Source organism: Nelusetta ayraudi, unplaced genomic scaffold (genome assembly GCF_046127955.1).
Source record: "Nelusetta ayraudi isolate G7.1 ecotype Tasmania unplaced genomic scaffold, CSIRO-AGI_Nayr_v1 ptg000048l, whole genome shotgun sequence".
NCBI classification, from domain to species: Eukaryota; Metazoa; Chordata; class Actinopteri; order Tetraodontiformes; family Monacanthidae; genus Nelusetta; species Nelusetta ayraudi.
In genome coordinates, this window is record NW_027466098.1 from 14,627,968 (window position 1) to 14,652,618 (window position 24,651).

The following is a 24,651-nucleotide window of genomic DNA, read 5'->3' on the forward strand; positions in this document are numbered from 1 at the left end:
TGCTTATCGCCGAGAACTCCGCCCTTTTGTCCTCGGAGAGGAGAGTCGGCCATTTTACGTTTCCCAGTCGTCATTTTACATCGCCACTGTAGGACGGAGAGCGTCAGGATTCCCTAGCATCAAATTTCTCTAAATTACTGTAGTGGAGACTTGCCTACCATGAGCAGCTTCTCTTTCTAAAATTCAACAAAGTAGATCCTAGTGACGTGACGCCAAAGCCAGTAGTTTTCCAGTTCCGAGTTGTAATTTTTTTGCAATTCAATGTAGCTTAACGTTAGAGGAAATGGCTGTGGAAAGCATGACTGTCCATCCAAACTCCCCAACTACCAACCACGAACACAACAGTCTTCTGACTGACGAAAGGTCGAGTAATTCTACAGTCATACTCAAGTGAAATTATTGATTTGTCCTGTGCTTTTACACAAAAAAGCCCGGGTTTTGTTTTTGCTTTTCTGTCAGAGGGATTAAACTCGCCTTTTCTGGAAAACGAGTACAGAGGTAATGAACGCCATGTTGACACGACAACGCCAACTGGGAGCCCAAATAGCACCTGGGATAACTTTATTCCCTTTTTTTTTTTTTAAATCAAGTTTTCACAATCAACGACCAACCGACTGAAGCTTACTTGTCCGAAGGATAATGGAGGTCGAAACAGCTGATCAATCATACGTTCAACGCCATTTTAGCCACTTCGGTGGTTATAAGGCAACGATTAATTATTTGCCCATTGTTTCTTTTAAGGTATACATTGGGTTTGGTTAAATTGTGTACGCGTGGGTGTGAACGTTCCGAAAAGCCGTTGGTGCATAAAAATTCTAAAAAAAAAAAAAATGTTTACGCGAATTGAGGGCCTAGTCTCACGCTGACCTAGCTAAACCATTAGCTTCCTGGCTAATGCGTTGAATAGTTTCCCTGGCTAGGAGGCTAAGCTAGTAATTTGCGTGACCGTCGATATTATTCAACCTTTTCAGTTGTTTTGTTTAACTGAAAATACTGATAACTAATATCGTCGGACACCCTTGAAATATCTAAAGTAGAAAAGAGCATGGTCGTATTTTTAATGTGACATAAGCGGATCGCTCAGTTGTCGTTAACGCATTGATGCGCATCGCCTAGTACTACGCAGTTAAAATTAAATTATGCCGTCTCATTATCACTCAGATTGTGGTTATAAGATTATTTTTTTGAGCACCGAAAACCCTCATTTGCTCGTTATCTTTTTAATTTTGATTTGATAGGCTCCCATTAACCTGTTATTTACATTACATAGCCAAATACATGGGTTTTGTTCGGGCCCGTGCTATATTTTTGTCCTTGTTTTTTTTTTTTTTTTTTTTTTTTTGTCTGACATGGCTTATTCCTTCGCAGTGGTGACCACACTGACCCGACATTCACAAAACGTCCCAAAAATGGTTTTAAACGTCTACAAAGCATCTCAAGTGTTGTATGTCAAACACAAAAGTCCCATTTTCCTCAGTCCCTTGCTAGTAAATTTGCTGCATGCTGCCCAGTTTGTCCCATTAGAGTCTAACAGAGCCCACTGCTGTCCCTGAGAGACTAGTGGGGGAACATTTAAGGGTCTTAAATGCAAATTAAGAAGAAAACCTGGCACAGTGAGTATTGCCCGATTTAATACTGGCCCTGTATAGTATTGAATAACTTGTAGACTTTCTGCCTTGCTAATAATGTATCATATTGCACGGTACAACATTGATTAATCCTTAAGTACAGTTGCGTTCCCTGTTGAATTTTCAGCATTGTCTGAATTGTAAGGAATGGCATCTACCTTGCTGCAATTTATTTGGAATCTTTATATGTTTTTGAGAATGGCAGATGATATCAATAGACTGCTCATTTACTTGTTGATGACACAGGTTTTATTAGTTGGCAAATGAGTCACGGTGCTCTTTTAATTATGCCAGGTTAACGCTCAGTCAAAACTGCTCAAACCTGTTGACATTTCATGTCGTGCTGTAGTTTGTATTGGAACTTTTCAGATACGTTCTAAAGAAGTTGCTTTGAGTACCCGCTCAAAGCAAAGTTCTGGATCCCAGAGTTCTTTCCATAAGCATTTTTAACTCCCTGCCATATGCTTGTGATCCTGCCTTTCTGACAGTTGTGCGAGCACAGGTTGAAATCATTGTGTGCAGTATATGTGCAGGGCGTGTACCTACAGTGAGTTGGAGGACTGTTGGGATGTTTTTTTTTCATCTAAAGTTGGTGGTCAGATTTGATACGTTCACTTTTTGAGAGAATCGCATAGGTGATCGAGTTGGTTCAGTGCTGATGTGTTACTTTCCAGTGTAAGTGTGAACTTCATATTTGTTTCTGGGATGGAAGGTTTGCACAGTGTCAAAAACATATTGTTGTTTGAGTTAAAAACAGTTGCACAACCCTAAGCTTGGAGTCGGGCTTTTTCTTTTTTAAATAGTCATTTTGTAATTTGGTTTAATTCACCAACCCCTTGAAGTTTTTTGATTTTTACACTGTTTCCTGGATAGCCTTGTGTATTTTAGCGTGGCAACATTGTTGGTTTTTCAGTTACAAATTGTGAAAACCAGTTCAGCCTGCCCTCTGTGCTTGCTCCCTTTCTGCTATATATATATTGCTTGCTTTGGCCCAGAGCCCCTTTTGAAAAACCAAGAATTTTTTATTTAAAAAAAAAAAGTGCTTCACTTCTACTCACATCTCACTACCAGAATATAGTTCAAATCAAACCCTTGCCTGGACAAATGGCCTATTTTTCATGTGCCTATAAACATCTGTCCAAACCCTAGTGTAAAACCTAGTTAGTTGGGAATTTTCTCATATTAATTAAATGAGAATTGTTTATTATGTTTCCCCTGAACCTAAGCACATTGATCTGTATTCTTTTGTACTGCATTCAAAACTCTTAATTTAAAAATTCCGTCCTTTCACCTGTGAATTCTTACCGCCCACAACCCACTCTTTGTCACACAGACAACACACACACACACACACACACACACACATTCCCACAGCCACCTGTGTAAATTGTACTTGTCATGTGTGATCAGTGTTTTGCTCACTTTGTCTCATGTGAGCCCTGCCCGGCTGTTGATCACAATATCAGCACATAAAGAATCCCTGCCCGGAGGTGGAAGATTTTGACCTTTGCGCATTAATCGGTGCCTCAAAGGTGACCAGCATTTTCACTCTCAACCTTACATAACCCTTGAATACACAAGTTGATCAGTTTTACAGGGTCACTGTGTGATAGTTGAGTCCACTTTGTTAAACGGTATTAATGGCAGTGGTTAGACAAATCAAAATTCCTATCGTTTATGGTACTGGCCTTAAAATGTGTGTTCACCCCTAATGTCCTGAAAGTGGTGGCATTTCTTCAGTTTGAACTGGAAAACAACTGCGAAAACACAGGTGCTGTGTAAATACACCATATTGCCACAGGTGTGTTTGGAAAAAAAAAATGGGTGAGGCACGTTTTGCCTCTCATGAGTAAGTAGTTGGTAGTTCACTGCGCTTTGCTTCCATCTGGTGGTCCTCTGTACTTGGGTTTCCATGGCATTGTTTTGCAATCTCTGGGTATAAGTGTTGTACAATAATAAATCTATTTTGAATTAAATCGATGGTTGTCTTCAAAACTATGGACAACTTAAAGGACATAGGCGTCTAGCTTGAAAAGATGATATACCTGACTTTGTCGATGTCAATTGTGCGCACACAGGCGAGAGGATGGAGAGTTGGAGGAGGGAGAGCTCGAAGATGACGGGGGAGAAGTGGAGGAAGAGGAGATGGGTGAAGGAATGTCTGCAACGGTAGGAGGTGCGGACAGGCCTGATGACACAGGAGGTGGAGGTGACGCCGGAGAGGGGCTTGGAGAGAGGCCTCGGCGAAGTAAGGAGGGCCACCCCAGCAGCAATTCCGACGAGGAGAGGGCATATCGTCGCAAGAGGAAGCGGAAGAAAGAGAAGGAGCGGGAAAGGGAGAAGAGGAGGGCCAAGAAGAAACGGAAACGCAAATCCAAGCACAAAGTATGAACATCGGCAGCTGCTGAAGAGAAATAAGAATGTCCTTTTTGCATCTTACCGTCTTCTTTTTAAAATCTGTTAATTTTTCTAATTATTTTTTTTCCCACTCTTTCAGCGTCATGCATCCTCTGACGATGACCACTCGGACTTCAGCGATGATTCCGACTATAGCCCCAGTGAGAAAAGGAAATACAGAGAGTACAGCCCGCATTATCCCCCGCCTGTATGTCCAAGGAACTGTTATCGCACATGGTCTTCTTAGCTCTGACCGTATTCAAATTCACAGTATTTCTTTTTCTCTCAGCAGGCTCATGGGCCCCCTTACGGCAGCTCAAAGAAAGGCAGCTACATGAAGGCGGAGAAGCAGAGCTACGGTGGCTACGACGAGTACGAAGAAGAAAACTTTGAGGGAGAAGAGGAGGAAGACATGGTCGAGGAGGACTATGATGATTTTGCCAAGGAGCTCAATCAGTACCGCAAAGCGAAAGAGGGAGGAGGCGGCCGTGGAGGAAGAGGTACGTCAGCAGCGGTTTTACTTCTTCCCCCTTACCTGCCACTTGTCATGGCAGGTTGTTTTTTTCTTTCTCTTTATTGTATTTGTCTCTGTAACACTTTGAGATTGCTTAAATGTAAAGTACATTATAAATTAAATGTAGTATTACTATTATTATTATTATTATTACTACCATTGCTTATTTTCTTTAATGTCTCTGCTTTTTATCAGGTGGCAAATCACGTATGAAGAACATGAGAGGACGGGGCGGAATGAGGGGAGGGAGGAGAGGAAGAGGCAGAGGCAGAGGGGGGCGGATGGGAGGTGGAAAGATGGGAGGAGATAACGAAGATGGAGATGGCTATGGAGACGAGATGCATGAGGTGAGATGCGTCATTTGAAGTCGAGGCGACGTCCAGTTTGTGTTTAGCAAAACCACTGGAAAGTTGTATTCAGTGATTGATAACGCTCTCACTGCACTGTTATTAGCACTATGGCGAGGACGACTATGAGAACATGGGGGAAGATGACTATGACGACTACTCGAAAGAGCTAAACCATTACAGGAAGTCAAAAGACAGAGGGAGAGGTACGTTTACAGAAAAAATAATGCTGCTTATGAAGGTGGTGTGCTTTAACAAACACCCCCTCACTCTTTAATTCTGTCTTATTTTCTGGATCAGGAATCAAAGGTGGCCGTGGGCGAGGGAGGGGTAAAGGAGGACGGGGCATGATGCGAGGAGGAAGGGGCCGCAATCGAGGAAGAGGAAGAGGCGACATGGTGATGGATGATGACCACCACGGAGACATGGACAATGGGGTAAATTTTCACAGCTCTAGTTCAGTGATGTTCACAAGGTCTTTAAGTACTTTGACAGTTTTTTTTTCTTCTATTTAAGACAATGGTAGTTTTTTTTCCCTTCAGGATGGAGGAGCTCCATGGGGCCAAACACATGGAGCTCCTCCATCCTTATTGTATTTAAACCTCAGCAATTAAATGAAATTAATATTTTTGATTGCCTTGTTAAATCTGTAGGATGGAGGTGGAGGCCATGAAGGGGGAGGGCTCGGAAGGAGGAATCACAACGACAAGCACCAAGATAAGAAAGGAAAGGCCATCTGCAAGTACTACATTGAGGGGAGATGTACATGGGTAAGATAAAACGTTTTGTTTTTTCTCTCTCTCTTTTTGGCCTTTCAGTTTTCGCATGGCGCTACACAGATGTGCAGGATTTGTTAAAAACACTTTTTTGTTGTTTCTCATCAGGGTGACCACTGTAACTTCAGCCATGACATCGAGCTGCCCAAAAAGAAGGAGTTGTGCAAGTTCTACATCACCGGGTTTTGCGCTCGTGCCGACCACTGTCCATACATGCATGATATCCTTTGCCAAACTGTTCCCAGGAGTTTGTGTTAGATGAATGTGCACCAGCTAGAATCGGCATTGCAGACTATTTTTCATCCTTGACTCTTGTGCCACGTGAATTCCCCTGCAAGCTGTTTCACACCACTGGGAAGTGTGTCAATAACGACGAATGCATGTTTTCCCATGAACCCCTCAATGACGACACCCAGGAGCTGCTCAACAAGGTGAGACTCACAGTCGTCACAAGTTCACACTTAAGCCTTTAAATGCAATAGATTTATGTATTTATATGCAGATTATATTATTATATTTAGATGCACATTTGAGGTCCTCCAAACTTTCTGATTTGCATGCCTGAAACTCTTTGTATCCTCTCAGTTTAAAATTTTTGTAACTTTTGCTTCTTTAGATGCTGGCTGAGGATGCGGAGGCTGGAGCCGAGGATGAGAAGGAGGTGGAGGAGCTGAAGAAGCAAGGCATCAACCCTCTTCCCAAACCGCCCCCTGGAGTCGGCCTCCTCCCCACCCCGCCTCGTCCCATCCCTGTCGACAACAGCGCAATGGGAGGGGAGTATGGCAGTCCCATGGCAGGTGACTATGGTGGTCCTCCTGGACCAAACCAGGGTCCCATGTCTAACAAATGTCCGCCAGGACCAGGCTTTGGGCCTGGGCCTGGAAATGGATTTGGACCTGGACCTGGAAATGAAAATGGAAATGGTCCTGGACCTGGAATGGGACCTGGTATGGGACCTGGTATGGGGCCTGGAATGGGGCCTGGAATGGGGCCTGGAATGGGACCTGGAATGGGGCCTGGTATGGGACCTGGTATGGGGCCTGGTATGGGGCCTGGACATGGTATGGGACCTGGTATGGGGCCTGGACATGGGATGGGACCTGGTATGGGGCCTGGACATGGGATGGGACCTGGTATGGGGCCTGGACCTGGGATGGGACCTGGGATGGGGCCTGGGCCTGGTCCTGGGATGGGGCCTGGGCCTGGACAAGGGCCTGGGCCTGGGCCTGGACAAGGGCCTGGACAAGGGCCTGGGCCTGGACAAGGGCCTGGGCCTGGGCCCCCACCAAATCCCTGTGCTATGCCACCTGTTCATGGCCCCGAAGGAAATTCCTTCCAAGGCATGTCCCCAAACCCCAATGGACCTCCACCTGCCATGGGACCACCGCCCCCTGGTGGTGGAGGGGGAGGCTGCGCAGGGAGAAAGATTCCGTCCCTGTTTGAGATCAAAGTTCAGCCAACTGGACAGCTGGCTCAGAAGCTGGCCGTCAGGTAAGTTCTTGAAGTAATGGAATGGGGTCATTTCAGTCAAAGAGTTTGGTCCTGTGTTCTAAGACTCAATTTAATTCTAAGAGATCCACTAAGTAACAGTAACTAAAGTTGTCCCATTTTGACCAGCAGCCAGCCGCCCAATGGCAACCAGGGCCAGACCGCACCATCTGGACCGCAGGGGGCTCCAGGTGCTCCTCCACCACGCTTCCCTGCCCCTCCAGGAATGGTGTCCCCAGACATGCAGAATATGCCCCCCAATCATGGCATGAACCAAGGACCCCCCAACATGGGTCCAGGGGGAGCACCCATGATGGGAGACGGCCCCCCGCATCCTCCAGGCAACTACTACAATAACTTCTTCAATCAACAGGATGGCATGAAGATGGAAGGAATGACCCAAGATGGTGAGAATTACTTCCACAATAATGTCACGCCAGTCACTTCTGGTATTTTTTTTTTTAGGTCTCTGTGCTGATGCCTGCGCTCACTGTTTCCTTTCAGGCGACTACCAAGGATTCGCTGGGATGGATGAGAAGGGCGGTGGCCCCGAAGGTTCTGCAAACGGAGCATCGAACAATCAGGGAGGGATTTCTGTGCCGGACTTCCTGCCTCCAGCTCAGCGCGTCCTCTTCCTGAGGATCCAGCAGAAGCAGCAGGAAGAAGAGGAGCGAGCTCGCCGCATGGCTGAGGGAGGATCTGAGAAGAGCCGAGACAACGAAGGTCGGAAAAGGATCCTGCACCTTCTACTTTTAACTGTGGAAAATATTTTAGATAGATTATTTTTGGTATTGATAAATACTGTGAGACATTTTTGGAGTAATGCCATCAAATACCCCCCCTCCCCCAGGAATATCCCAGACACACTCAAGTATAATTTATTGATGTTTAGATGATTGTAAAAGTAGTCTTTTACAATAACTTGTCAATAAAACCCTGTTTCCTCACAGGTGATTCTGGAAACTGGTATTCAAGCGAGGACGAGGATGGCGGCAGCAGCGTGACGTCCATTCTGAAGACCCTCCGCCAACAGACGCAGACTCCCCAAAAACCTGACGGACCCCCGAGCGACCCTCGGCTCCAGAAGGCCTCGGCCAGCGCCACCTTGGCCCGGCCGGCGGACCCTCGCCTGGCCAGGGACCCTCGCATCGCTCGCACCACAGACGCTGCCGCCGACTCCACCCACACTGCGCCCGCCCCGTCCTCCGCCGGTCCGCCCGCGGACCCCAGACTGGCCCGGCTGGCCGCCGCCGCAGTGCCGGCCGGACCCTCGAGCCTCTCGCCCCCCGTCGCGAAGGCGGAGCCCCCCCCACTGGTCTACAAGCCCCCGCCGCTGGTGGCCCCGGCCATGGACGAGGAGGAGACGGAGCGGGTGCTGCGCGACAAGCCGGTGCCGATCCCCCTGGACCCGCTCATGTGCATGGCCCTGCGAGACCCCCGCTCGCAGCTGCAGCAGTTCAGCCACATCAAGAAGGACGTGGTCCTCAACATGCCCGCCTTCTCCAAGACCATCACCTGGTCCCCCGAGGACCTCCTCCCCCTCCCCCTCCCCAAGCAGGACTTCCTCCCCCTCCCGCCGGGCATCCCTCCCGTCCCCTCCGCCGATCTGCGCCTGTCGCGCGGCTCGCAGTCGCTCCCTCACCCGCAGCCTCCCCCGCTGCAGCCTGCCCCCCAGCTGGACCCCCCTGCACAGTCCTCCTCCTCGTCCTCCCTGCCAGACTTTGAGCTGCTGTCTCGCATCCTGAAGACGGTCGGCTCCAGCCCATCCCAGACCCCCTCCCCTCCCCTCCTCCCTGCCCCGGGCGCCCCCACGCCCGCTCCCTTGGCGTCAGTGGACAAACTGGTCGACCCTCGCGTTTCCCGCAAAGGCCCCTCGGACCCCCGCCTGCAGCCGCAGAAGTCGGCGCTGAAGCAGCCTTCGGACCCGGCGCCACCCCCCGCCTCCTCTACCTCCTCGCCGCCGTCGTCCGCCTCCTCCCCCCCGAGGATAGCCCCCTATGATCCCCGGCTGCTGTCCTCGGGGGCGGCGGGGCGCAACGTCGGCTCCGGGTCACCAGGGGGAGCCAGCGTGCTCAGCGGCATCAGCCTCTATGACCCGCGGACTAACAAACCGGCCAGCCCCGGCAGCGGCGGCTCCAACAACTCCCCCAACTCGTCCGGCTCCGAATCCAAAGCCGGTGACTCGACGGCGGCCAAACCAAAGTCCAAGGAGCCGCTGTTTGTCCGCAAGTCAGCATTGGAGCAGCTGGAGCCCGAGAAGAGCAGCGAGCAAGGCACCGACCGCTACAACAGTTACAACCGGCCACGGCCCAAGCCCGCACAATCGCCCAACTCGGCGGCGCAGGGAGGGGCCGCCGGGGGGGCCGCCGGCACCGGAGGCCAGGGTCCTCCCGGAGCCGCGTCCACGGACCAGGGCCCCGCCGGTGTCCACAACCTCCCAGTGTCCTCTCTGTTCGGCGTGGTGAAGCAGGCGTCCAAGCCCGGCGGGTCGGGCAGCCCCTTCGGAGGCAGCAGCCCGGTGCAGCCGGACGCGGCCACCACGGAGCAGGACAACGCCTCGCTGAAGGACGTTTTTAAAGGCTTCGACCCCACGGCCTCCCCGTTCTGCCAGTGAAACCATCCGCCCCTCCCGCTCAACCCCCCCACCCCCCCCAGCCGCCACTAACTGACCCCCGAGGGCCTCCATAAGGTCCGCCGCCAGGCCCCTCTGCCTGTTTTAATGTTTTAGGACACTGAACAAAATCAGTGAAAACGTGAAAATAAATGCACTGAAAGCAGCTGACCTTGTAAGACGGCTCAGTTCAGTTTTTGGAAAGGGTTTAATTTTCTAAGCTTATATTTTAAAAAGATGTGATGAATATAAATAAATGTAATTCTTTTCATCTCATGTGCGGTGGAAACAATTATTGTCAGCAAAAGGAAACAGGAGTTCTATAGAATGAACATTTTAGCATGTCTGTTTTTTCTCTCCCCTTCTGACATTGCATTTCCATTTTTCTATGTGGCTGCATTTCCTGAAGGTGAAAGTCAACTCTGGGCCTGGACCTGGAAAGATTGGACACATTTGCATTTCTTTTCCTCAAGATTTTCCCGTCTACCATATTTTCCGGACTATAAGTCGCACCAGTCGAAAAACGCATCATGAAGAAGAAAAAGAACATGTAGGTCGCACCAGACTATAAGTTGCATTTTTTGGGCCAGACCAACAATAGACATTTAATATGTAAAGACAAGTTATAATAATGCGGCGACTTTAAATAAACCACATGAGGCATTTGATATAGTGTTTTGATGCGTTGCAAGAGGCGGCACCATTTATTTCACAGCTGCTTTTTTACACGCCACAATGTGGCGCTGGCCAGGGCCGAACACAAACAGAGTCCACACTGACTTGCGGTTTAAAAAGCCACAAAGCACTTAATGAACACGGAACATATTATTTAATCGGAATGTCTTCTATCTTAGTTGTTCTATCAACTGTTAATTTACAATAAACGTTTACGTTGCACCTTTACACGATCATTTTCCGCCATCAAGTTCGTTTTCCTGTCAGCTGTACAAAGCTGGAAGTCGGAAAAAATCGTTTGCAAAAAAACCCCACAATATCCAAAGAACGATGGCGTTATCTCACAGGCAAACTATACATAAATGAGTGATGTTGCGACCTCATAAGACACTTAAATTGTAAAATCTGCACAACAAAATTGTAACTCAAATTAACATTTACGTTCAGAAATAACTTGTTTAACTGTGTTGGCTTCTATCTAGTGGATAAAAAAAGGAACTGCAAGTACAAATCAAAAACCGCTTTTTTTCATCAGGGCAAAAAATCCTATTCTGCCTGAAGTCGGCAGAATAGGATTTTCTTTTTAGGGACATTTGTTATCTTTATAAGTTGATGTTTAAATTTTAAATCTTCAGTTGGTAGCAGATACTGGCACACAGGCCTAGAGCACCCTCTTGTTAAAAATGCAAGTCGCATGACCAGCAAAACTAGGGGGAAAAAAGTGCGACTTACAGTCCGGAAGATACGGTACATGTTGGTTTTGTAATCAAGAGAGCAACACCGAGACTTGTCGTAAAGTCTCGTCACCACCTGAATCACTGCCTTTTACTTTGTGTGTCCCCTTTGTTTGAAAATTGTTCTGTTTTGTCACAAGATAACAAATTTGTCATTGAGAGTCACATTTACTGCAAATATGCTAAATATCTATATAAATACATATATAATCTATTATCTTTTTTTAGTATTTATTTTTCTACTGCTTTGCACTGTTGGTTTTGTTCTCGTAGGGCCGTGGTCATGTTTTTAAAGTGTCGCTCCTCCTCTTGGTCATTTCCTGTTTCAGTTCAGAAGCTTAGCCCCTCCCAATACGAGGCAGGTAACCATTGACGTCTCAGTCCTTCCTATGTTTTTTTTTTATATCCCTACTAGTCATTTCAGTCAGTGTTCAAGCATTTTAGTTTGTTCCATCAATCTGTGAAGATGGAAAGACTTTAGTCCAGTTTTACCTCAGATGTAGAAAAGACAAATAATTTTCACTGGTCAAAGTCATGCCTATGTTTGTCCCGCAGCAGAGCATTTTTTTCATGAACTTCATACAATGTTTTCATCTTTAGATAGATGGTCACAATGCAATAAATTAGCCTTAAAGGTTACGTGTGTAGTATTTGAGAAGAAACGGCAACACAACGTGGTTACATCTCAGATCGTAGCGCTCTTTCCTTCTCCCTCACGCTACCAAGCTCGCCAGTGAACTATCCACCTTCTTCTCGTTCATTGGTTTATTTTGAAGACGTGAACTTTCAACCTAAACACGAAATGTGCTGTCAGGTTTTACACACTGGACTTTTGAGTCTTTGTTCTTTCATCCATACAAATTTTTAGGAATGGAAGGACATAGGAGTTTTATTTTTTCTTTCTTTCTAGTTTCAATGGTCAAATGATACAAACAGCCTCGGTGTCACCTTTTAAACTTCCAGCTTAAGGGGCTGGTGACTGACAATCAGAAACACGACTTTGACCTATGACTCAAATAATGCTACTTCTCCAATTGATGTGTGTATGTGCTCACACACCTTTTAAAAACTACTCAAATTACAGCAGACCGGGCACAAGCTTGACTGGCAGTTAAGAAAGGGAAAAAAGAAGACAAAATGAATGGCTTCTGTCATAGTGTATAGAGTTTCTCCCAGTAAGTTTTTCCAGGAAACACTTGGGAGTCATGCGGATTTGAATCAGGGTGAATCACAGTGATCTCATTGCGAGACTGTTTTGTCACTGGTGAACGGTGCTTGAATGAAGTTCCTGCAGGTTTGGCCTCTCCCGTGTGGAGCGACGGTCGCCATTGTTTAACCGTCTGTGTACAAATGTTGATCATTTTAATTTTTATTGTTTTTAATAAAACTTGGGTAAATATACTCTGTCACTTGAGATTTTTGGACTGAATCATTTTATGTCAGATGTATGTTGATTCTTGATCACCTCAGCAGGACAAAGGCAGCCCGAAGCAGTGATATGGCAAGCCAGATGTATTTTATTTTTATTTTTTTAATTTGGTTTTCATGTATGAAGACAAGCTACAATAAATGAGTGCTGGCTCTCCAGACAGGCCTGAGCTTCAGTTACAGCAAGCGTGAAAGTATTTGTTGATTCCTTTTCCCCCCTCGAACTTAAGAGCTTTGTTGGGTTTTTTTAAAGTTGTTTGTTTTTTCTTGCCCTAATCAGACCAGCATTCTGTCCTTGGAAGAAATGCGTTTTTCTAACTGTACACTGTAGTCGAGGCTGTTGAAGTATTTAAAATAAAGTTGACATATGATCAGCTAGTCCAGACTTGTACAGCTGTCACTGTTTCCAAGGCTGTTTTATATGTCCATTAAAGATCCTATTTTATACCATTTTCAGGTCTTCGTTTTTCACTCCCTGATTCTGATGGCATCCTGACATGAAACGGTAGCCAAAGAATTCTGTTGACTTCCAGAAAGCTAAATATTTTTGTAATATTGTTGTGTTCACAGTATTCCTGCGTTATCGTTCGGGCCACGAGGAGGCACTGTAAGATGGCGATGGGGGGGAAGCGAAAGGCGGAAGTGGAAGAGGAGAAGTAAGAAGAGCTGTTAATTTGTGGATATGCTGCCTGCGGTAATAAAAAGCTGTTACAACTTGCCGACTACTTTTTGGACTCATCCACACAACAGACGGCTCAGTTTGTGGGGCGAAAGAAGAAAAAACAAAACCCTGAAGTTACACAACACCTATTATGACCCACACACAAACACTGAACCAGATGTTGGAGAGTCATAGTCTCTAAAAAGATTGTCCAGTTTTTGGAAAGAGTTTAATTTTCCAAAATTATATCCCCAACAGGTATAATGAATATAAATAAATGCCATTCTTCTCATCTCAGTGCGCGGTGGAACCAACGCAACGTCGGCTCGGGCTCACCAGGGGGAGCCAGCGTGCTGAGCAGCATCAGCTTCGATGACCCGCGGACTAACAAACCCAAATGTCTGCATGCTCAGTTTGCCAAACCTCTCTCTCTCTCTGTATATATAGACCTCAGTTGATGGTGAACACCTTGATGAGGCTATTGCTACTGACCTAGGAATGTTATCAGCAGACTTTGTGACATCATGAAGGCTTGTTTGTGTTTTAAGTCAAAAACTTTCTCTAAAGTGGAGCTGGATTTATCTCTTCTGAGTAGTTCACAACACCACTTACTGTTGTTGGCTGAGATTTCTGAAGGGAACTTTGTGTATGTGGGCTTCGAAAGCTGCAATGTCATCTTTTAAATTAGGCGGACATTTAAAAAAACAAAAAACAAACATTATTTTTGGTGAATTGTGGTGTTTAGAGAATCTGAATGGCCAGAAGGGCGGAGGTTTATTTGGCTGAGCTCCTGAATTGACCCCTCCATCCTGTCAGCTATTTAAATTTTCTTTGCCTTGTTCTCTCTTTTTGTTCTGTCATCCTTCTCGTCTGGCATGAGTTATTTAAAAATGACCTCTGACCCACAGCCCATCCCACATCTCTCCATTTTACCCAGTGCGAGTGTGCTGCTGCTGCTGCTGCTGCTATGTTTAGGGTGATTGATGCTGCACGGCTCTCTGGTGTGTATGGAATGGAAGCACCAGCAGCAGGCAGCCTGCTTCCTCATCTGCCACGATCCACCTCTGACTCACTTCCTGCCCCACTCCCATCCTGCTCCCGACACTGGCTCCAGGAAGACAAACTATTCACCCGGTACCTCAAAGCCTTCCTATTACACACACACACACACACACACACACACACACACACACACACACACACACACACACACACACACACATGCAGAGCAGCTGCAATGATACACACAAAATTTAATGAGACAACTGTAAAGACACCTTGAATGGGGATTTTTTTTTGTAGGTCAGAGCATGTCTGGTAATACAGCTCAAACTCATTGTAAGGTAGAAGGTGATGCAAGTTGGGGATGTTATTGTTGCAACAGGCCGTACCTGCCGTCTGAATCACGGTGCTTCCCACGCTACTCCTCCAAGACACTGAAGTCATGAAGTTCATTCATCTATAACTATCAGATTTCTCCACGCGCCAGCGTCAATCCTGTGAAAGTGTGTCACAACACGCCTCCGTCAGAGCGGTCACGCGTGGTTCACGGCGTCTGAGGGGCTTGGTGACTCACATTGAGCGCTTAAAGCATTGAAGTGAAGTGTCAACAGGTGTCTGCGTGAACAATTGCATATGATTACATGCACAACTGCAAGCTTAAGAACACAGTTGAATTGTTTGTAAAACAGCGTGCAACGGGTAGGAGTCTGGGTCACTGGTGAATCAGAGTCAGATAAGGTTCAAGGTCATTTCAAGAGCATTGATACTTTTAAAAAGCACATAAAAAGGTTTTAGTTCCACTGATGGTTTAAACCTGCTCCGGCACTGTAAATATATTTTTCCTATTATGTTTATTCTGAGTGAGAAATATAAGAATTTACTAATTTACTTTTTCCATATGGTGGCAATGGTTTTGTGAGTGTGCATGAGAGCTGTACGTCTTGCTGCTTATTCTTGATCACACACAGCTTGCGATGCTGATTGCTAGTCTCTGATTGGTTATCTCTGATGTGTGTTTTTTCAAGCCACCTGTGATCACACCTCAACTCTGTACATAGCTGCCGACTCCAAATAAATACTTTTGCAAGAATGGCATCAATCCGCAGGAATGTTTCCTCTGCTGTGATGCGTCCTCTGCACCTGCTTCAGAGATTCTTCACAGGTGTGCATAAGCCATCTCTTTACTTCGATCTTTTCTGGCTGAAATTCTAAACATGGCATCATGTTCAACTGTTGATGTTCCGCAATTAATGTTTCTGTGCAGAAATGAAAAGAATATATATTTTTTCTGTTCTTCTTCCCATATGCCCCCGGACTTCCCTCAAACGCCGACGACCTCTTCTTCTTATCTTTTATGTTTAATCTGCTTAGCTGCCTGTTCAGGGAAGCTTCCTGCGGTGAGCGTATATATTTAGAAGATCTGATCCTCTTTAGCGGACAACTCGGACTGGGATTTGGAGGTTGGACGGGATGTCAGCTGCAGCGCCGTCTCTGCAGGTATGGGGGGCGCTGTGCTGTGACAGGCAAAAGAGTGACTGTCTGATCTCTTGTCTCTGTCTGTCGCTTGCATTGTGTCTGCCTCTTTATCCACGGCTCCAGTGCTTCACAGATTACATAATGCAAAGATTTCCCACACGGCAGAACTTGACAATTTGATAGCAGCCGCAGATTGTTCCGTCATCTGCGTCACAGGAGGGAGGTGAAAAAAATAGAAAGTAGAGAACACTTTGTCTTCCTGTGATAGTTTCCTCTTCCCGGCGCCCCTTTCTGTCCAGTCTGGGAGTCTGTCTGTCTGTCCCCGTGAGTGGCTTGTTGTGCGCTGCTCCGGATACAGTGTCTGAACTGCACAAATATAAATTCCACTGACGCTTGTGACTCCTTCTGTCCAGGAAGAGTCAAGCTCAAGCAGTCTCCTCTGGATTTCCAGACTGTTCTCCCACATCCTCTGAAGGATCAGTTTTGGGACAAAGTCATCCAACCATCCACCCGCCCACGTATGTTGCCAAAATACTGCTGATCTTGCTTTAATATGGCGTAGAAATGAAACAATACGCAGGTTTATTTTATTTTTATCTTTCTTATCTCAGCCAGGAGGAACAACGAGTTTTTTAGGAATGACATCCAGGCACAAACATTTGATCACACACACACACACACACACACACACACACACACACACACACACACACACACACATACACGGCTATCAGTCATTCATTGTTAGAGCATGCCGTCGTCCTGGATGACCTCAGAAGGCAGCTGATGTGCTGCTGCTTTGTTAACACGGCCGATAAGCTTAACTTTGAAACTGACATCAAGCACACAACAGGTTGAGTAGGGCGCTGATTCAGGGTCTCCAGTTCCAGCCATTGCCACCCACATGCATTGACACACGCACACACACACACAACTTTAACAAAACCGTTAAGAAAATAATGCAAAACAACAACACACAACAAGGATTTATTGGGAGGTTTCACCTGTTAATGGTGTATTTATTCGCTACACTTACTGCTGTTGATGCTCTTACTGGCCCTTACAGGAGTACAACGCTCCCTTTGTGTGCGTGTGTGTGTGTGTGATTATCAAAAGGGAGGTGGGGCCCTGAGCAGAGCAGGCCAGCTGTGTCCTATCATGCAGTGAGGTAAATAAAAGCAGCCTTATCTCAGCCTGCTCATCCTTTATGAGGAGTCCAGCCATCACATCTTTGGCCTGTCTGTGTTTGTCTCCCCTGGCCCCTGATCCTGGGGCGCCTCGGCCTCGTCTCTGTTTGGTCTGCTGTGTTACCCCCTCCGCTCTGGTCTGCAGGGGCCCCGGCCAAGTCATCAAACTCTCCGTTAAGTCCCCGATGTGAAAATCAGCTTTATTCAAATGCTCCGCTGTCACCAGTCTCCTGGGTTTCTTACTGTAATGTACGTGAACATTGAGACGATGACGCGGGAGTGAACTGACCATGAGAGATTTGGACTGAAAAAAATAGAAAAAGGCTGGACTGTGTGAAGGGTGCAGGGTGGCCATGAGCTGCTGGCTTCCTGATGAATGGATCAGCAGTGTGAGGTTGAGATGAACAAACTGACATCACAGCGCTGGTATGTATCTGATCCACATGTGACAGGCGCCTTTGTGGTAGCCACATGCTTGTGGTGCCTCTATGTGTGTGTGTGTGTGTACATGAGTGCATATCCCTGTGTTCGTACGCTGCTGCCCTGCTGAGTCCTCACACAATCCAGGGTTTGTGTCTACATCACACTGACCGTGTGTGTGTGTGTGTGTGTGTATGTGTGTGTGTGTGTGTGTGTGTGTGTGTGTGTGTGTGTGTGTGTGTGTGTGTGTGTGTGTGTGTGTGGTTGGCTAGTCCTCCCCCCCTTCATTTTAGTTCCATCTCAACGTATTTTGACACTAAAATACACATTGTTGGCAAGCGGGTTGAGTTTGGAGGCCAGAGAGCGACGAGCCCCGTCTTCCAGCTGCTGCCGAGGCATTGTGTGTGTGTGTGCGTCCGCTCTTCTTCCTCACGTTTCAAAAAGACTTGCTGACCAAAAGTGAAAGTTGGCAACTCCCAGTGATCAGAGTGACAGCCAACTAGAACCAGGCCAGATTTCCTTGCGGTGCCATGAACTCGGCCCCATATTAATAACCACATAATGATAATTATAAATTCTGAACCAGACAGTTTGTTCAATTAACTTTCGCTCTTGGCACCGCCTGTATTTTTTCTTCATCTCCCCACACAGACACTCAAAGGACTTGCACCGGCAGTGTTGTGCCTCTCTTCATTTCCCTTCTTTCTTTAGATGTTTTTTTCCTTCCCCCGTCCTTCCGTCCCTCCTTCCACAGCTTTTATTTCTGCTCCGCTCCGAGGTTACTCCAGTTCGGGCCCCTGCGCTTTCGGCTCGTGGTTTGATGGTCACTGTCCTCGCTCTCTCATCAAAACAAATTCCTTCCATATCTCCTTCTGCTTTGTCTCCCCTGGTGCGCCGCGCTCGGCCGGTGTGGGACGAGCCCGTTCCTTTTCCTAAACGGCTCACTTCGCTAACAAACTAAACAATGCTGTTCTTTCCTGTCCGAGGCAAAGAGAACATTATATTCCAACTCGGGCCACATCCAAACAGCCTGCATGCCTGTTGAGAAGAGTCTGGCCCTCTCCATTCTTGGTATAATTACCCATGAACTGATGGCCGAGTCTTTCCTTAAAGCGGATGAATGTTCTGCGCGTGTGAACCCGGAGAAAACACACAAACATTCAGAAAACATCTGCCCGTCACATTGCTCCCTCTGTTGCACAACGCGGCGGGTCAATTTTAATTAGACATGCAGAACTTTTTCATTTCATGTTCCTCTGCGGTTATGTAAAGTGGGTTCCGATGTGTCATTTGAGACATTTGTTTATTTACGCTGCAGCAATTAATGCTGAGTTTATTGCTGCAGCGTAATGTCCTGGGAAGGGGACACAGGGAGAGACAGGAATCAACCCAGAAGAACAAAGAAGAGACATAAAAGATAGTTTGTAATCCTGATATGTAGCAATTTACTCTTTCCTTCTGAAACCAACCACAAATCTATAAACATTTTTAGAATTTGTTTGTTCAATGTTTACGTTCCAGATAACTCTGCTTATATATTTTACATATGACATAATAGATGGGAAATGGAGGAAACGGAACTCACTTCTTCCATTCACTGCACTCCATTTCTCAGTGAGCTGAAAGTGGGGAAACCACAAGGAAAAAAAAACAGATCTAAAAACAAAGACAAACGAGAGAAACTGAAATTCTTCTGCATATCAACCAACCCTCTTGGACCAGCTGGCCCCGCAAAGTGAAGTGCAGCGCCTCGGATGACGTTGGTACAGCTTGTGGTGGTGTGTGGGGGCCTCCCCCTGTTCCCAGAGACTCCAACATCAACATCCCAACTTCCTGTTGTGGAGCAGAGTCGAGCGATCGACGGGACAAATTTAAAACAGTCCGCTGGCATGAGAAAAAAAAAACACATGGTGGTTGTGGACACACACACACACACACACACACACACACACACACACACACACACACACACACACACAGAGCAAGAGAGAGAGAGTTTACTACCATAGTAAACACTGGCAGCAGATTTTGGAATTAACCCTCTTGAGGGAATAGAAATTAACTTTCACTTCCTTGTGTTCCACCCGAGCGTCTTATCTTTGTGAGGACTTTACTTCGACTTTCATTCATTTTACAGGCCTATAGCTCAAAACCTTGCTCTAACCTTAATTCACACTGTGCCTTTAAACCTAAGTCTATTTACTGATAAAGTTGTGGGAACAAGCGAGGACCAACCAAGATGTCCAAATAACTTTCATTGTGCAAAGAGCTTATCAGCATGTTACTTTTCAAGTATCATGTTAATTACCATTAAAATATTCTCAGCTAAGAAAAAGATGATGCAACCACTTTTTCGCTGGAAGCCTAAAAATAGAGATTTAAAAAAAAAAATGAAAACAATTCACCAAGTGCTGATGTCCCACTGATAAAAATGCTAGTGAGAGTTTTCCATCTGCCAACTTTCCCACTGTTTCCTAACAACTTGTCACATGCACACACACATACACACACGCACACACACACACAAACAAATGCACCTCGGCCCTGGTTGGATATCTTCCAGGATCAACAAGGCCTGAGTCGGATGTTTGTGTGTGTTGCAGTAGAGCGATTTAAGTTCCCAGGTTCTATTCTGGCTGTCAGTCAAACGTAGTTAAACATGTATGTTGGCTCTCATTCTTTCTATACAGCTCCTCTGGCTGGTCTAAACTGGCAAATGAGTCCGAAAGAAAAAAACTATAATAATTTAAGAAATTTTGCTTTTATATGATTTGAGAAAAAAAAAAAAAAAAAAACTTTATTAATATGCTAAATTTGATCTGAGCAGCAGCTTATTTCCACATAGAATACAAAGTAAAACCAAATCTGGTAGTGATGACAAAATATTCTCAGTTCTGATGGGTTAATAATAGTTTAATAAAAAGGGGGATTTTTAAAAAAATTTTTTTTTACTAAGAGTTACTTTTTCTTTCTGTAAAAATGAGGTCAAAACATTGATGATTGACTGAGACCTGTACAACTATTCAGGTGTGAAGGAATTTGTATTAGTGAAAAATAAACTGCAACATTGTGTCCCTTTCTTTCCGTCTTCCTGGCTGCCTCAACATCCTGCACAGAATGTCCCTCTGCAGAGAACATTACCAACAGCTTAAGACTGGTAGTTAGTGGTATGAGACATAGTGTTGCACAGGAAAAAAAAAGAAGAAAAAACATTTCTTGTGGGGAACTGTCACTCTTGGAAAACTTCAGGGTTTTTTATTATCTTGGTTTTCAAAAAAACAAAAACATTTTAAATATTTTTGCAATCTCACAGACACAAGGCCACTTTTATTATACTGTCTTTCTACCTGGAAACTCTGAAAAGAGTCTGTTTATACATTGTTTATTTAAAAAGAAAATTCCCTCTAAAAATGCTTACAGGCTCCAAATTCACTCAACACGATCAGGAGCTCAATCAGGAAGGTTACATAATGCAAACAAAGCAAAAGTGCTTTCAGGCTGTTTATTCCTCTTTTTTTTCTCAGCTGATTAAGCTGCAAGCTGCTAAACCCATAGGATGCTCAAACTTGGTAACTGTAATTTGTGTAAAATAGTTAATTTAATATGTTTAAAGAACTTTAAAATAAACTGTCCCAGTATTTAACACATGATAAGTAGTAAAAACAGTTTCTCATGAATGTTTTTGTTGTTTCGTAGGATTATGCAGTCCTATTGGACACTGTTATCAGCGGAGCTCCATGACGACAGGCGACCGTCCCTTCCGCTTTTGATGGCTTGGTCTATTTTAGTTTGTTTGTTCCAGGTGGGCAGCAGCTCTGACCTCAAGCAGGGCTGAACCCTTGAACCACAACTGAGAGGAGGAGAGGAAGGGATGGTAAGGGTGTGTGTGTGTGTGTGTGTGTGTGTGTGTGTGTGTGTGTGTGTGTGTGTGTGTGTGTGTGTGTGGTGGGGCAGCCAGGGGCCAGAGGAGGGGAGGATTGTGGGAACGGAAGGAGTCCAGGGAGGTGGAGGATGATGGGGGAGGAAGGCATAGGGAATGCGTTTAACGTGTTAAAATTCTGCATATCTGAGAGAAAGAAAGACAGAGAAGAGAGAGAGAGAGAGAGAGAGAGAGAGAGAGAGAGAGAGAGAGAGAGAGAGAGAGAGCGTACCTGAGGTGGTCTGTAAACAAGCATTATTATTTGTCCTGTTGATTAAAAGTTATGTAACAGCATCGTTCTGCAGCCAGGAAAGTGATTGTGTGTGTGTGTGTGTGTGTGTGTGTGTGTGTGTGTGTGTGTGTGTGTGTGTGTGTGTGCGTGTGTGTATTTGTGCATGTGCAGCGTGTGCTTCCCTGTCAATTGTTGCCGTTGATGCTTCTGCATTTTGAGGTTTGAATGACACATTTATGGCGTCCTGTGTTGCTTTGCCCTGTGTTCTTCTTACATCACTCATTGGTTTGATTTCCAACCTTGTGCTCACTTTCTGAGTATCGCCATGGGTGTGTTTCACCGAGCTCCACAAATGGCCGCTTTAATTTTATGAGAAAATTGAGACGGTAAACAATGGACACTATTCTAGTGGAGCTTATTTATGGCCTGCAGCTATTAAAATGCTGCATGAGCATTTTTGTGGCTGACAGTGTGGCTAATGCTAAAATGGTTCTATACCTCTAACCTTCTATTGGGAGCTGTAAATAGATTATTGCTTCCTATACGTGCATACCAGATGCTACTTCTGACTTGTGCGATTGCGATTGCAGTAAGTTTTACAAACCATGTCATATTATGGGGAGATTTTGTTTCAGGTTCAGCATAACTTTAACAAATCCGTCCCGCTACCTTGGACAGCTTCATTTGAAATGCAATTGAAACTCAAGTCAAACATTCAGAATTTCAAATTCCCAAATCAAAGGAACTGGTGGCAAGAGTTTGTGGGTCAGGTTTTCAGCTGCAAGTCTTTTTTCTTCTTAAACTGAAAGCATTTTCTTCCAATTTCTGTTTCTGCTACAATACAATTCTTCGCTGAGTGTTTATGTCCAACCCAGCCGAGGATGATAACGCCCTAAAACAGACCCAACAAGGCCACACAGAGGTGAGATTTATGGCGGGATTGTCGACTCACCGTTACTGAAGCGCTGTTATTGCCCAAAACTAAACCGCAAGGGATTTATGAGGTGAACCACAGACTTCAGTGTCTAAAGAGTAAAAGGAACTCAAACAGTAAAGCTCTGGCACACAAAAACCAAAACAATGAATTTAAGATAGCTGTAAAACTCTAAATAGCCAACGAGTTGAGTGATAATTGCAGGGTTAGCACTTAACACATACAAGAATGTGTATGGACCTTTGTTTGGAGAGAGGTTTTTCCACAAATTCTCTCTCCAGTAATAATATTGTTACATCAAGTTCTCGACTTAGACATTTTCTGATTTTATTTTTTCAACTTGTTCTTATGTCACACAGTGACATGATATGTTTATCCACGTGCTAAACCTTTGGACAATCTGGGACCCAGAATTATATTGGAAAATGGACAATAGACACACCCTAAATTCTAATTCCTAATTTGAGACTTTATTTTTCTACTGTTACTGATATTGTTGTCATTTATTCATTATAGTGATTTTATTATCAAACACCACAACTAGCAATAGGAGCCGTAGTGGCGGGGGGGGGGGCTTGATTTGGTTATTTGGTAAAATTTTCACACAGGCAACTGGTGGCAGCTATATTTTCACGGGGGGTCCTGAAGCCTCCTAATGGACCGATCGCCTCCAGAGTGCAGCTACGTGGTTAATGCTGGTGTGTGTGTGTGTGTGTGTGTGTGTGTGTGTGTGTGTGTGTGTGTGTGTGTGTGACAGGTGAGCGAAAGTGATAGAAAAGTCATGAAAAGTGATGTCTGGGGATATATACAAGTGTCCAGTTGTGTAATAGGAAAATTTGGCATTCATATTCATGGGTCGTTGTTTGTATGTGGTATCACTTGAACTAAAGTGTGCTTGATCGCCGCGGTTGTGTGAATGGCAATGAGTTGCGTATGGTGTGTGTTTGTATTACAGATCGCACAGAATGAAAGAGTTAAAACAACACATGCACGCCTGGGCACTAGACTTTCTGTCCAAGTGTGCAACAGCAGGAAGTGACACCCTCTCAAACCTGCCTCTTCTACCCAGCAGGTGATAAAAAGAGCACAGACGACGTTTTATTACTCATGAGCTAAGCACACAACATTGATATCAGGTTGAAACATGCTGGTAACATTGATTTGTCTGCTCATGCCATGATGCTACTTTCCCCACAATTCTGTAATTTCTTCAGGCAGTGAAGTGCTGATTGTTTCACTCTTATTTTATTATTTATTTATTTTTACACTATTTTAAGTTGCCAAATAGTACACAACATTTTTGCGTACTCTGTTACTCTGTTACTCGTTGCTCTTCTCTAAAACTGAAATCTCCTTTAAAAGTAGCGCTCTACTGCAGTTGTGGGAAAGAGGAATTACTGCAGGTCAAAGGTCCGTGGAGGGACGGGTGGTGCAGAGTGAGTCGAGTGTTTCTGCCGTGGAGGCCAACAGCTGGAAACCACTTCCTGTCCAGGAAGGGTCTCCTCCTTGATCACGTGACCTTGTTCTTTTTCTTTTCTGGAAGTCTTTGCTTGTGTATCTCCTCATCCAAGATAAAGGCGCAGAGTCGGTAGCAAAATGTTGTAATAACAGGTTTATTTTCTCTGCTCCTTATCTTGATCTTTGCGGATAACTGCCTTTCCTCCACCTCTGTTTCGATGCTTCAACTCTGCAGTTTTGCTTCAATCAGAGTAAATGGAAACACATGAGGGGTCGCTTGCTCACAGATTCCCAGAATTCCAGGCGATGAGGTCACTTGGCGACTCGGATGTGTGTGTCGCTCGTGTTTCAAAGGCCCATACGGCCACAGGCTAACTGAGCACTGCAGCGGTGCGGCTACATGTAGCACTGGACTTTTGAGATGGAAACTTTTTTTTAGTTTTAAGTCAAACTCTGGAATAAACGTCTGTCTGTCGGGCTAACCATGTGTTCTTTTGAAGTTAGAAGTAGCATTGCAAATTCTTAATATCGTTGTTTACGTTGTAACTCTCTAGCGTCTTGACTCGATGCACCTTCTTGCCTTCAGCTTTGAATCACCTGAGGGCACGTTCAAGATAATGAGTACTGCTTCCACAGGCCATGCTGAGTCATTTCTTCCGTCCACCTGGCTGCCATCGGCTGAAAAGTTTGGTATGCGGAATGGAAAGTACAATAAACTAAGTAATTAAAAATCACAACCAAAAAATATTTATGTGTATTGTCAC

The 24,651-nt window shown here is 45.3% G+C and overlaps 1 protein-coding gene across 2 annotated transcripts; it reads left to right on the plus strand.

The window, feature by feature from the left end:
• The first annotated feature begins 25 nt into the window (after nt 1–25).
• On the plus strand, nt 26–13,048 carry zc3h4 (zinc finger CCCH-type containing 4). Of its 2 annotated transcripts, none has more exons than XM_076036529.1 (15): nt 26–363; nt 3,707–4,013; nt 4,126–4,233; nt 4,315–4,525; nt 4,735–4,886; nt 4,993–5,092; nt 5,187–5,323; nt 5,540–5,656; nt 5,771–5,882; nt 5,984–6,093; nt 6,279–6,630; nt 6,691–7,153; nt 7,280–7,557; nt 7,655–7,873; nt 8,101–13,048. In XM_076036529.1, exons 1-15 carry the CDS (start codon nt 284–286, stop codon nt 9,762–9,764), a joined length of 4,410 nt encoding a protein of 1,469 aa, XP_075892644.1. In that variant the 5' UTR covers nt 26–283; the 3' UTR covers nt 9,765–13,048. The 2 variants fall into 2 exon arrangements, with proteins under 2 accessions (XP_075892644.1, XP_075892645.1); XM_076036530.1 differs by having other exon boundaries at nt 30–363; nt 4,318–4,525.
• The last annotated feature ends 11,603 nt before the right edge of the window (nt 13,049–24,651 follow it).

Bases quoted from the DNA above. Each gene is read 5' to 3' on its own strand.
- zc3h4 (XM_076036529.1), top strand. From the start codon at position 284: ATGGCTGTGGAAAGCATGACTGTCCATCCAAACTCCCCAACTACCAAC. The intron at 4,014-4,125 runs GTATGAACATCG...CCACTCTTTCAG, and splicing joins AACGCAAATCCAAGCACAAA to CGTCATGCATCCTCTGACGA. The intron at 5,657-5,770 runs GTAAGATAAAAC...GTTTCTCATCAG, and splicing joins TTGAGGGGAGATGTACATGG to GGTGACCACTGTAACTTCAG.